Here is a 14651-nt window from a genome sequence, read left to right on the forward strand (position 1 = left end):
TGAACCCACATTTTGCAGAGAGCTGATGGGGCCCCCGAAAGTTATGTGGCTTGGTCCATCACAGAGCTGCAACGAGAATCCAGGACCCTCCATCTCCAGCTGGTCTCCATCACTGAAATGACGTAAAGCCCCCTCCATTCTATCTCCTCTTTGTAACTGACTCATCATGAAGCCTGCTCCTCTCAGTCTCACGCAGCTTTCCCACAACTCCTTTGTCACCTGCCACATCCTAGGAACTCCCACAAATTCACGTGTCCCCTTTGTTGTGAGGCCCACAGTAGCTGTCATTCTTCACATTAGAAAAAAGGTGAAGCTCCCAAGCGGAAGACAGAGAGCTGACCATGAATCCAAAACAACAGCCCATTCACCCTCCTTCCTCCTGCCCAGCATGTCCCCCGGCAGGTGTGTGAGGGGAGCCCAGGGTGAAGGAGAAGCAGCCCCTCCACAGGGCTGTGGCCCGGCAGGCTCATCCCACCGACAGCATGCTTGGAATGAAACCAAAAAGAGCCTGTCTTCCCAAAAATTCCCATGAAAAGTCTTCCCATGAAAGTTCACAACTCTGCACAAATCTCTACTGATGAAAATGTTTAAAAACTTATTTTATGGCATCTCTTACCTGGTGATGCAAGATACAGAACTAATTTGCGGACATGTTGTCCTACTATTAAGTTTTCTGGGTGTGTCACATTCTCTCGGATATCGGTAAAATTAGGAAAACATCTTTTTGGAGAAAGGGATCTATGACTCAAAGTAACTTGTGATCAACATGCATAGGGTTGCAGACACACAAGTAAGAAAGACCAATGTCAACAGTAATTGGTATCCACGTTACTCAAGCCCTTTTTGTAGAAGAAAAGGATGATAAGATTCACTTTTTTTTAATATGAGACCACCACCAGAAATATGTTACCTCAAAACATGTGCTCTTGTACACAGCCTCTAATTACAAACAGAAATTTGGCAGGAAAAACAGAAGAATCTCTCCTACAACAAAAACTCTTCTTTGAAAACTCTCCTTCAGGATGATAAGGAGTATCTTCTGTGGGTCCAGAGAAATAAACAGATCTATTTAAGAATTAAAATCGTACCACAGCCTTAAGATGATAATCAATAAAAACAATAGAATAATCACAAGGACAAACTTACCACTGTTTGGGCTTATTTGTGGTGAGTTCTTCAACTTTACATTTTGTTTCCCTTTCTTGGGTTTTTCCAAATTCACTTCCTCTTTTTTCCCTTTCCTCTTTGGGGGCTGAGGGGACGTGTTGTCGCTGGATCCAACCGTTGACTTGGACTGACGATCATTTCCCTGAGTGGCAGAAGATGAGACCCTTACCATGGGCTAATGAGGTCCCAAAGTGACTCCTACTCAATGTCAGTCATTAACCAGCAGTAAATGGGGCAGGTGTGGGAGTGGATGTAATTTGCTGATTCCCTGCTCTCTGTTTTAATACGTACATTAACTTTTCCTGGTGCCAGGAGAAGGGTCTAGCCTAGGCATGAGAATAAAAGTAGCTAAAAAGTATTGAATGCTTAATATGTACCAGACATTCTATAAAATTACTTCAGTCCTCACAACCCTGAGACAGCCACTGTTATCGCCCATTGCAGAGAGGAAGAAATGAGGCTTGGAGGTGGAGTCTTATCCAAGGTCACTAGCCAGCGAGGCCACTGCCTTAACCATGCTCTCCCTCCTGTGACTTCCAGAAAAATCTACTGAATGAGGAAGGGTAACAGCCCTCAGTTTGACCACTTAATCTGGAGATACCTTCTTAACTAGTGGTCACTGTGAATATGCAGGTATCATCATACAAGGAACATCCACTGTGCTTGTAGAAATCCTCAAATACGTACTCATCTGTTGGTGACTGCCATGCTCCCAACAATCGCAAATCCAGAGCCACGTGGACACAAGCAGCTCAAGACCACGCTCTTGCAAGGCAGCCACCAATGATCATACATTCAGTGGTTTCCTGTGGTCTCCACGCGCCTCTGGAAACGAAGACCTTGCCTCTGCAAAGGAGGCTTTTCAGCACGAAGGTGAGTTTGGGTTTCCCTGGCTCCCGGGGAGCCACACTAACAGGCACCACAGTGATGGCCACTGTGAGCACCCAAAGAACAGTTGTGCTCAGCCTCAGTCGCTGCTTGGCCATTGCTACAGCAAGTACCTCCCTCCTAACAAGACAACTTGGTCCTCAGATGCTCAGGTGCTAAACCCACTTGAGTGTCTTGAGTGCGTAAGGTGTGAGGCTGCAGGAAGTAGAAAGAATGCAAGTTTTAGAGACCAAAAATACGTGGCCCGGAGCCACTGCACTGCCACTGACCACCTATGGGACCTCAGGCGAACTAACTCCTGCCTTCTTTGACTGTGTCCTTCTCAGTTGAGTGGGGCTAACTGCCTGCCTTTAGGTCTACCATGGGGAGGAAATGGTAACATTTATAAAAGAACAAGTACAGTGCCTGTCAGGCAGTATTTGCTCGATGAGTAGCAGAGTGCTTTCTCCAAGAGCAGAGTTAATATCTTTTCCTTAAAAATCATACCCGACTCATACCATATTGGGTGAAATCTTTATGCAACATCTGTACTATGCTAGGATCTGAAAATAAACGTAGTAATATTAAATAAACAAATCTGCCTAGAAACCTATTATAACTGCTCATTTTAAACATTTATATATGCAGTCATCCAGAAGCATTTAAATGGTTTTAGCCATCACCCAATTAAGAATAGAAAAATTCACAGCCTTACAAATGAAGCTATTTATGCTATTTTGTCGTAGCCTACAAGAAAATGAATTATGCATAGATTTATTAACAGTATGAAAACTTGTCCAAATCTGTAACTCTCCTTTGCACAATTTAATTTCCCATTCCAACTGCAATTTAAACATACACTTCCATTTAATTATTGCATTAACTGCAACCAGAGTTGTTGCTTATTTTCTCTCCTTTTCTCCAGTGATTCTTTCTCACGAGGCCGTGGACTGCCTGGCAGAAAAAACAGACCATGCGATTATAGTGGCAATTCCACACCCATCCGCCACATCTCATATTCCAGCCTATTTTCCATCGCGTCTATTCATTCCATGATTTTGAAACTTCAAAAGCCTTGGATGAGCGGAGTCACCCTTCTAGCAAGCCTACTGGAAGGTTCAGAGATGCTGTGGAACTTTCGAGAAATAAAATGAACCTTAGTGAGTGAGAGCCTCTGGATATGGGCAGGATGGTCCCTCACAGCTTTCTGGGAAAAGGCATTTTCACAAACCGCGTATGACACGGGAGGAGCGGGATTGTGCCCGGGATTCATACAACTTTAAAAGTCAACTCTCTTATTGACTGTACACAAAGTTCTGATTTACTCTGTTTCTGGTAAGGACACTCAAAAGGGTTTATTTTGGAGCATCGAGAAATCCTGCTGGATTCCAGTAACGATACACGGCATGGCTTTGGTGACGGACACCCATGCATTCAATCATTGAATCATGACCGATCGTCAGACGCTTTGTGAGGACTACGTTAAAAAAAAGAAAGGGAAGAATTTGTTTTGTAACTAGAGGACTGGAAACAATGTAAGTGCCTGTGTTTTTTAACAAAGAAAAAATGTTGATTTCATCTAAAGTGTTAACAATATAAAAGAAATATATAATAATGATACACAAAATGTAAACTATATAATACATGTTATATATATTCATATTTATTCACATAGTTAATTACATAAGTTATAGGTGATCTACCAATAAATTATAGAAGGCGGGGGGACAAAGGAATGGAGAGGGGGATTTTCCTTCCTTTTTTGAGACTTCCTCATGTGACTAATAACCTGGATACATAAATGGAGAGTGTGGCTATTTGGGGGGCACAGGAAATAAGGGAGCTTTGCCCTTCTCGTACAGCTCCGCCGGCTGATAAAACAGTATTAATGCTAAATACCCGCTTAACACAAATATGGTATTACTGTTACCATTTTACAGGTACAGGGGGTTAACCTTCTCAAGGTCACCCAGGTCCGATTTTTCTACTACATGGAAGCTTTCTGATGCCAAGGCCCTGCAAATATTTATTATATGGCATGATTCTGTGAGAAGGCCCCCAGGAAGTGACAGACTGTGGCTTTATGCCAAAGTGGAGACAATCAAGAAGCAACCTGATTTTGCAGCATGTCCTACGTGAAAACTGGACCCGTGCGGGACGTGGACCACCGCCCCGCCTCCCACCCCACACAGCGTGTATCTTGCAGCACCAGCAATCCTCTGGCTCAAATCAACAAGAAACTGAAAAGAGCCCTTCGTTCTCCCCTACTTTACTGGAACTAGGATTTTTTTTTAATAGCTCCCTAGACTCTTTTCAACACGAGCCACTCAACTCAGATTTCTTTCATTACCACAGGAAATTCATTCCCAGCTCCCGTGAGCACAGGCACGGAGGGCCGAAAGCATCAAGTTTAAGATACTGTTGTGAGGCTTGTCTCACGGAGCAGCCTTCGCCTCGGTGTCTTTCGGAGATGCACCCAGAAGGGAGACTCCTCACCAGGAAGCTAGACCCACACTCGGGCTGGCATTTCTCTCACTGGCGTATCTGGTGATGGCAAGTGTGCAAAAAGCCCTTTTATCCATACAGGACTCAGTTTCCCAAAATGCAAAAGGGAGCTTTGGGAGCCCCTGGAATTTATCTTGCTTCACAGTGGCTTTGTGATACATGGATAATCGTGATTTTTGTTTTTGTTTTTTCCAGAATGTTAGCAATGACATTTGAGTCTGTAAACTACTGATCAAAAGACGTTACCAGCCACATGGTAATAGAAACAAGAACGCTGAGTTCACACATCTTCCACGAGGGGGCGCCTCGATCCTGCGTGGTGTGCCCGGGCAGCCTCCCGATTGAGGGGGTGGCTTTTCACACTTAATACAATTTAACAGGATTCGCTTCTATCTTCCTTTTGTTTTCAAGGCCAGAACTGCAAGCTAAAATAACTCAATTTGCTCGCGTGTGTGAGTCCCCCAGCACTAGGAGTCTGTGCAGGGAGTGGCTTTCTGGTCTACTCCTGCTCTGCACCAGGCGTTCCTTAGCTGCTCTGAAAGGCTCTGCCTGAGCCCAGAAGTTCCCCTCACCACCCGCGCTCCCTACCACAAGGGTGGGTGCAGCTGACCCACCAGCAGGAGCCCCTGTGCAAACTCTGGCAGTTCCCCGCCCCCCTTTTTTTTTTTCATTAAGTTCTCTCAGGCCCCCTCCCTTCCTTATGCAACAGAGCGATTCCTAGAAAGCCTTGCAAGAAATTATTTCCCAAAAATCCAGTTCTGCATCCCCTTCGATTTGTATTACCCGCTTGGGGGACTTTCTCCCTGACTCGGGGTGGTCCCTACAGTCCTGAGCTAGGTCTCCCCCGCCCTCCCCTACATCCCCACTTGGTGCCAAGCAGTTAACGATCTTTAAAAACATGTACATTCTCCAGGGACCCACTAATTAAAGGACAGGAGTAAAATAATCCTTCTGTTAAAAACTAAGTCTGTGACTTTGAATTGCCAACACAGATGGTCCCTCCATGCACACTGCCCGGCATCTCACACCCACTGCACAGGTGTTGTTAACCTGCCGTGTGCCAGGTGGGTTCTGCCCCTCTGCTCGAATATAACCTCCTAAAAGAGGCCTGCCTGACCACCCAGATGATACACTCCCTCTTCCCATACCTTGATGCGTTTTCTTCAAGCTTGTCCCCGACATCACCAAATGTATATGGATTTGTCTATCTCCTCCCCTACAAGGTACACTCCATACCCTTCGTGCTTTCTCTAGATTCCCTGCCTCCCTCTCCCCACGAGCACTAAAACAGGGCCCAGGACATAACAAGCACTCAGTAAATGCCTGTTGGCTGAATGCACCAATCAGAACGGTTACAAGATACTCGAGGAGGAATCGTCACAGACGCCAGCTCACCTGCTACCACCTGACCAGGTCACCTGTGTCCCGTGCCTGGGTCCAGCCGCCCCCACTGCCTCCTGCTTCGTTCTCCCCACTCCACTTCTCTGTAGACACCACAGCTGAAGTGATCTCTCACTAATGTAAATCCAACAATACCCCTGTCTTCTTTTCTTCTAAGCCTCAGATGTTGTCCCATCAAGGAATAAAATCCAGCTCCTAGCACAGCTGCCCACAGCCTGGCCCCACGTGCCTCTCCAAGCTCATCTCAGACCACTCTGGCCCTCTTCCTGCCTCTCTTCCTCACATGCCAAGATGCCAGGCTCTTCACCAAAGGCCTTTAGAACGTTGCCTCTGCCACAGAGGCTCTTTCTGGTCCTGCCCTGCCTCGCAGGACTGGCTCCTTTAGTCATTAAGCTCTCAGAGAATTTTCTATCAGTTCGTGCTTTGCTACATTTTATCTTCCTCCTCGTGCTTGGCACCATGTGAAATTATGTATACATTTGTTTAGAGGTTGTCTACCCCCATCCTCCTGCTCCATCTCCCCTCCACACACACACACACAAACACTAAAAGGAAAGTTCCATGAGGTCTGAAACCTATCTGTTGGCCTGTGAGCTGGTCCTTTAGGTGGCTCCTGGCACATTAATAACTGCTCAATTAGTGTGTGTCAAATGGCTAACTGAACGAGCAGGTGGGCAGATGCTTTTGGAGTGTTGTGGAAAGAGGTAAACTCTACCATCATTTTATATTTCTAAGTGGACATGTAATTTTGACTCTTTGCTTTCTATGAGATGGAAGCATGTCATGACGTTGAGTCTTTCCTCCAAGGTCACTTCCCCAGAGAAGACCTGTCCTGACCTACCTGCCTAAATAGGTTCTCCTTTCATTGTCGCATATCGCTCTGTACTTTTCTTTCATTCCTACCGCACCTTGTTATATACTGATTTCTGGGAATTGTTAGTTTAAACTTGTTCTCCTCCTGGCGTACCTTGAGCTCAGAGCACCCTGTCTTTTTTGCTCATCTCCATCTCCCTGGGGCTCTGCTCCATTCCAGATACGCAGGAAACTCCATTTACCATTAGATGAACCAGCATTCACACCACAGACTCTAAATCACTCCCAAGCAAGCAAGCAAGCAAGCAAGAAAACTGCATGGATGTGCCTCTTGCCCGTGAATTTTAAAGCAGGAAACACATCGCACGTTTTTAATAAAAAATTTAGACATTCCAAACTTCAGAATAATAAGCCTATAATTAGGGGCGCCTAGGTGGCACAGCAGTTAAGCGTCTGCCTTCGGCTCAGGGCGTGATCCCGGCGTTATGGGATCGAGCCCTATATCAGGCTCCTCTGCTGAGCCTGCTTCTTCCTCTCCCACTCCCCCTGCTTGTGTTCCCTCTCTCGCTGGCTGTCTCTATCTCTGTCGAATAAATAAATAAAATCTTAAAAAAAAAATAAAAATTAAAATTAAAAAATAAAAATTAAAAAAAAAGAATTTCTCATGATGCTAGATCATATTAAAAAAAAAATAAGCCTGTAATTACAAAAGTCTGATAATTGTGAATGCAAAGAGTTGAGTTATGGTCTAGGTTCTGACACCAACTTTCCCAGCTGGCCTAGGGTCACTTACGAAGTCCCCTGGGTCTCTGTTTGATGACCACTCTTCCAGAGGCATCGGCATCGTGGGAATCGATCAGCCCACACATACCTGGTAGACAGAGAGACTCTGCCCCAAAATCCTGAAGAAGAGCAAGAGGACAAAATCTCCAAACCCTAAATTCGCGGGTTTTATTTAGCTTTGGTAGTGACTAATATCTATCTTTGAGCCACTGGAACATTCTCTTTCCTCCTCCTGTGTAGACATGTGCAGTCAGGCTGCCTCAGGGCGGGTCCTCTGTGGTGTGTGAGCACTGTCTCCAGGCTCCCACTCAACAGCAGGAGAAGAGCTGCCCCCCCAACCCCCGCCGGGCTGGGCCCAGTGCCAGGAAGGAACAGCAGAGCGACGACGGATCTGCTCTCCAGCTAGGACGGCTCTGCGGATGAACTTGCAATCTGGGCCTCAGATCCTCCTCAGGCCTCGGTCTCCACCAGTTACAGCTGCTTGCTGAACACTTTCCAATAGATTTCGTGATGACTCTTCCAACTCAGTAAGTTTGAAACTAGGCAGGTCATTATTTCCTCTGACCGCCCTCTTCTTGGCCAGAGTCGCACCATTTTCTGGGCCATCCAAACTCAAGAACTTGCAGTTATCTCTGGCTCCAACCTCTGCATTAACCCCCTGTGTCCCGCCACCAAGAAGGTCTTCCATGTGTTCAAGAGCAACAGGCACCTTCCTAGCCTAGCTCTTTCCACCTGATGCCAAGGTTCCTGCCTGCAATGGCCGCATAACAGACGTCTCTCATGCATGGCCTCTCACCACGTTAAGTCTTCCCCCACAGAAAAAGATCCGCCCTTCCTAGAATGGACTTGGGTTCACATTCTCACTTCTCGGTTCGTGAGCTGCCCTCTACTCAAGGATAAGGACTAGCCTCTTGATTGACATTCAAGGCCATCCGAAACTGCCACCACCTACCGCTCCAGGCTTTCCAGCCTCCACGCGTGATGCGTCCTCCGCTCCAGTCAGCCGGAGGGACTCCCTGTACCCCGCAGTCATGAGCGTGAGCTCCCACCGGACGGGCCATCTGGACTCAAGGGAGCCTTGAGATGTGCTCCTCCTACTGTCTGCGCGGAATGCCCCTTCCCGTTAAGTGCAGATCACAGCCTGCATTATTGCCCTCGGGGAGCACATCGGGGCTCCTTTCTCACACCATCCTCTCCATCTGAAGCCCCTCCCCCTCATCAACCTTCATCTGTCGCAAACAGCCCTCAGAGGCAGCGCTCACACGCGACTTCCTTCGTGTACTTTGGCGAACACACACTCCCTCCGCCTCGCGTTTACCGACCTCACCGCGTACTCGCTGTTCAGCGTTTGCTCGTCAGTCACCTCTTCGGGCTCTGTTCTCCACTTCAACTAGATTGTACGTTTCCTGGGAGCAAAAGCTTTGTCGTGAACAGTGTAAGGGCCTCAGCTAACGAGTGGGTGATAAAGATCTGTTGTTTGTTGGGCTGAGTTCAGCATTACATCACACAAAAGTATTTCTCCTTTTTTGTTTTTCCAAAGAATGTTGCATGACAGACAAAAAGGTTGAAGGAGGGGGAACCTAAATCATCATCAGGAGACATATCATCGCCCAGCCATCGTTTCTGTCACAAAATACCAACAGAAGAATTCTTAGTTAAGTCAGGGGGCAGTGTGCAGACCGGGGGACACGTCAAACCAGCTCTGATCACTGCGGGTCAGGCAGCTCAGCCAAAGGGGCAGAGAGAGAAGCCTCCGCCAGAAAAAACCTGTCAGAGTAGACCTCCGGCCTGGCATCGCACCCCTCCCTGCGAGGGGGTAAGGCCCGAAAATACAAACAGGGCACGGAGCCACCTAGTAAACGCTCACCACAGCTCCCCCGGGAGAGGTACTGAGGGACATTCGCTGAGTTAACAAACACTTGGACCAATCACAGACGGAAAAAATTCTGAGAGGGAACGAGGTAGAGTGACTCCCAATCTTTTAAAGGAAGATAACTTGAGGATTGCTTTTTTTTTTTTTTTTTTTTTTTTTACAAAACCTTCCTTCTTTTAGTCAGACATAGAAAACCAGACTGAGCAGACCACTAATGTGACCTAATCCAGCCTTTCCTCTACTTTTATGCATCGTTGCCCAGATTTCAGCTGTGAGAGAAGTTACCTCAGGTCTATACACAAGGAAAAAGACACCTACTTTGGAACCTCTGTTTTTAAAATGTTAGTTCACTCTGAAGACTTTAACTGCAACGTTAATGTTCTAGCGTTGTTTCACATAATTGCTCAGATACCACAAGGCAGCTCAGTTTTATGTCTTCAAATTTAATTGAAACCCAGAGGACAGCCTCTCCGTATCGTATAGAAATAGAGAACATTAATGAGTAAAGCATCTGATACTTACACTCCCTTTAGACTTTCTGGATCCTACAATAGGAGGTAGTGAAGAAGCTTTCTGACTGCGGAAACAAATCGCAATTAAGAAATCTGAATGTTATTGACAAATAATACATAATGCAAGATAACTGTCATCCCACCTTGTCGTCCCAACCTGCAAGTCAACTGTTTAAGGGACACGCATGCTTCACAAAAAGTACCATATACTTTCCTGCTTTCACACAGACCAACCATAAAATTACTAAATTCCATTCCAAAAGATCTTTAATATTTAATGTTGAACTATTTTCATCGATGCTGCCTATAAACTTTTAGTACCACCTTAAATTTTTTTTTGTTGCATTTTTATTCAAATCCCCAAACCTTCTGGATGTATTTCAAAAAGTCGTTGCCTAAACTGAGTGATGGCTTTGCCAGATTGAGTCAAAAACAGTAAATGTCTATTGTTTTCCTAATATCTGCAGTGTCTATGTCAGAAGCTCAGAATGGCAAAAACTACTAGAATTTATAACCAGGGGGCTTCTAGGCTGGTCATTCTCAATAAAAAATAGAAATTCTCTTTGGCTGTAGGAATGCTGTTCCACAGATGGTAGGAAGTGACCTAGCTTGGAACCCAATGACCCCCTCTGAAAAGAAGACCACACATAGATGAAGGTGTGTCTAATTTGTCGGAGAGAGGCCACCATGAGCTACAGACTTCTCACTTAAGAACACGTTAGCCCACAGCAAGTGAATCCAGTGTCACTCAGCAGAGACTGTGAAGAATTTGACGTCATGGATGGCTAAGGATGGTTGTCAATAAGTCTGCTGGTAAATAATTCTAAAGTGCTTGGAAAACCCACTCCAAACACCGCCCTGAAAGTCCCTTTCATCCCTCACTTATTTGGAAACCCTCAGCCGCCTGCTCCATCAAGCTTCACAAACTGCAAATTAGTGGAGAACAAATTGGTGACCTTCTGCTATCTCTGTGCAAGTAACACACAGCCCAGCGAGGACAGCCACGAAAAGTCAGGTTCTGAGAGCTAAGTGGCCACAGAATGTCTGGGAAAAGCAGCACAGGTGTTAAAAAGCCACACCATGAGCAAGCCAGGGGGTGCCTGCATCTGCTGGGGGCCAGGGCTTTGCATGTGTGCCTTTGCTGGCCCTCTACTCAGCTGAAATAAGGCATCTGTCACAAATACAGGACATTTTATAGAGAAAAAAAGGGTCACAGTGCACTGTAATTAAAAGTGTAATCTTTAAAATTTTACATGTAATAATTATAGTCTCTATTGCTGCTCTACTTACTTGCCTAAGGAGAATTATATTGTTTTTATTATCATTAAAAGGCATATAAAATATTGTTTTTAACACTTGTAGATGTTTGTATATGCACCAACTGAAAATTATTTGGTCAAGCTAACCAGCAGAGACATTATTAAACTTCGAACGATGTATGCAATATAGTATCTTCTTCACAAAAATAAATCTTTATATTTACTAAAAATTCATAAGTGAATGGTTAAAAAATGCTATATAACCTTTCATAGATCCCCCCAAATTATATTTTCGTGCAAAAAAAAAAAAAAAGAAAACAAACCTCCAATCTCCAGTCATGGCAAAAAAAAAAAAAAAAATCAAGTCAATATGTATGACACATGCTTTCTATTCTAACTGATGGGCGAGATTATAGAAGACATACCAGTGGTCAGCATAAGACTCAATGTTATTTCAAGTGATAACTAAAATAGGAGACGTGAATGAGGATGAACACTTACCCATAGGACCTTCTCATGGTGGACTTGTCAAAAAGTAATTCACTGTAAGCCAATTTCTTAAATTTATCTCTGCCGACGGCCACATAAAACTGCCCATTCTCCAACTCGGCCCCGCTCTCGACAAGTTTTCCTTCTAATGTGTAAAGTCTGCCGAAACATGAATGCCCACAGTTAAAATTTTAACGAGCATGAAAGAGCCACTGAAAATTACAAAGTTCAATAAAAACATTCCTCTCTTAAGCTGCTCATTTGTTACTATTCTAACTATTGAATCCGAAATGCCTCAAAGTCATTAGATTTGACTAAATGCCAGTGTTACAACATAGAGACAGTTACCCCCTCTCTGTACAGGCACTTCATCCCAATAAACCCACCTACCCAACAGAAGAATCCTCTCCTGCTGCCCGAGTGAGATTTCAGATGGAAAGCACTGACTCGCACAGAACGTAGTGCTTTATTTTTATTATTATCACTTTTTTGAGATTCTCTTTATTCATGAGAGAGAGAGAGGGAGGGAGGCAGAGGGAGAAGCAGGCTCCCCACAGAGCAAGGAGCCCGGTGCGGGACTCGATCCCAGGACCCGGGGATCGTGACCTGAGCCGAAGGCAGGCACTGAACAGACTGAGCCCCCCAGGTGCCCGAATGTGGTGCTTTAAATGGAGCTCAGCGCCCGCTGAAGATCGAATCTTCTATTTCTATTTTGTGAGCATGTTTACAGTTTCTTTTCTTAATGTATTTGTCAGGTTGACAAACTTACTGCATTCTGTGCAAGAGCCCTCAGCCAAAACAGTACAGCCAAACACACACAGAACGGGGTCAGAGAACAAGAGAAAAAGGGGCCCACGGCGAGGCTTAATGATGCAGAACCGCATAGCATTCGTGCCTCTTCCTTTTTTTTTTCCTTGCCTCCCCTCAGCTTCCCAGAATCAAGGGATTTCACAAGGACCTCCCTTTACTGTAGAACTGCTGCTACAAGTGACAACATGAATATGTTACTTATTAAAAGAACAGTGAAAACTTTACTAGACAATTTAAAGTATCCACATAATTTTTTTTTTTAAAGAACAAGAAATAGCAGACTATTAGAAAACAACACGAGAAAGGCAATGCCTACTTTTGAAGGTTATAAACCAGAGTTCGTGACTGGAAGGAGTTCAAGAAAATCATTAAAAAAAAACCTCTCAGACTTCTTATATTACCTAATAAAGGTTAGTAGCATCTGCAAAGGAAAAAAAGGAAAGACACTGATCTGTCTGCTTCTTCACCAATGACGTAAATGGCCATATCAAAAGGAGCCAAGAAGTACATAGAAAACAGCCACAAAAACCCTGAAATGTGTTTGGGTTGATTTAATATAAAGATGTCCCTTCTTTAAACCCTGTAAATCTATCCCTGCGAGTCTAATTATCAACACTTAATCCAGATTTTCTGGTTTTCCCTCCTTAACCTAGACCAGGGTTTCTGAACAATGGTGCTATTGGCATTCTGGATCTGATAATTGTTGGAGCTGAAGGGAGGGGTGGGAGCCTGCCTGTAAACTAACTGTAGGAAGCTAACAGCTTGGCCTCTACCCAGTAGATGGTAGTGGTAGCCATCCCATCCCCAGCCGCGACTACCAAAAATGACTGGATGCTGCCAAATGTCCCCTAGAGGCAAGATCGTCCCAGGCTGAGAACCCCTGGCCTGGATCCCATATTCATTTTCCTTCAAAACAGGGAGATCTGCATCCATAGTGAACTTTTATGGCTTGAAATTAAAAAAGAGCATCACTGTGGATCCGGAAATAGCCAAGATTTGACTGGTTTCCTCTGCAGGTAGTTAAGCGTACTGAATAAATTCAAACCCATGATTTTAGCCTTCATTTATAGGACTTTGGTTGACCTGCTTTCTTCCTTTTTCACAAAGGGCAAGACATAAATGGGGAGTTAAGCCAGTTTTAATGGGATGCCTGTGATATATAAACATACTGAGGCACAGGGAGGGTCCAACCATAAGACTTTTTAATGCTCTGTTAAAGGAAAATGGGCATGTCCCAAATGACCGGCAACCACATCTCACTCATATCTGGCATTATACTGAGAATTAAGTTTCTCCAAGTATTCAAATATTGGAGTGGGGGTGGGAGAACATATATTTTCACTTTGTATTTATACTTGCATATATTTTATTTCTATGAGTGAATTTGTTCAAATCACTATGCATATCAACAGGTATATCTGGGCATGCAACTGTATATATCTTTGGGTGCTTTATATTATTTATTGAGTCGGTTTACATTTATGTATCTGTCAAAAGACACAACTGTATATCTAAAAGAATAAAGAAAGAACTTTTAAGATCTGCCTTCACTCCTGACACCAAAATAAATCCAGAAGGATCAAAGGTTTAATGAAATTTAAAAGTATAAGATGAAAACACTGCAGAATATTTTTATAACCTTGGAATGAGGAAAAGCTAAGCTAGTCACAAAACTTAATGATCACAAGAAAAGACTGAAAATTTGACTGTACCAAAATTCAACTTAACTGTATATAAAAAAAAATAATAATAAAGAATCAAAAATACTAACTGGAAACATATTTAAAACTCATGGGAGACAGGGCCAGATGCCCTAATATGTAAAGAGTGTCTATAAATCAATAAGATAAACATGCAATGGCGATACAGATAGTTCATATATAACGAATAATAAATTTATGGCATTTATTTCGAGAACAGTTTAGTGGTTAAGAGCACAGGCTCTGGAGCCAGACTGGGGACCAGTGACTCCTGAGCATGGTGGGATTCTCCTGAACGCTTCTGAAACCCAACCCCCCAGGGAAGATGACTCTGGCATACCTGTGGACAGCCCCACTCCTCAGAGTTACTTTTTCCGTGACCATTTGTAGCACGTGATCCCACTGATTCAAGGTTTTTCTGGGGATGAGGAGGCGAGAAGCCGGACTTATGAGGTCTCCATTTGCAATCAAG

General features: G+C 44.3%; 1 protein-coding gene across 1 annotated transcript in view; it reads right to left on the bottom strand.

The window, feature by feature from the left end:
- Window positions 1–14651, bottom strand: part of DCDC2 (doublecortin domain containing 2) — a 143167-nt gene that overhangs the window by 87109 nt on the left and 41407 nt on the right. Inside the window, exons 4-7 of the mRNA XM_008707722.2 lie at window positions 14520–14651; window positions 11682–11828; window positions 9932–9986; window positions 1147–1309 (exon numbers count right to left, since the gene is read on the bottom strand). Coding sequence (XP_008705944.2) covers window positions 1147–1309; window positions 9932–9986; window positions 11682–11828; window positions 14520–14651 — 497 coding nt within the window. The remainder of the gene's footprint in view (window positions 1–1146; window positions 1310–9931; window positions 9987–11681; window positions 11829–14519) is intronic.

Source organism: Ursus maritimus, unplaced genomic scaffold (genome assembly GCF_017311325.1).
Source record: "Ursus maritimus isolate PB19 unplaced genomic scaffold, ASM1731132v1 scaffold_30, whole genome shotgun sequence".
NCBI classification, from domain to species: Eukaryota; Metazoa; Chordata; class Mammalia; order Carnivora; family Ursidae; genus Ursus; species Ursus maritimus.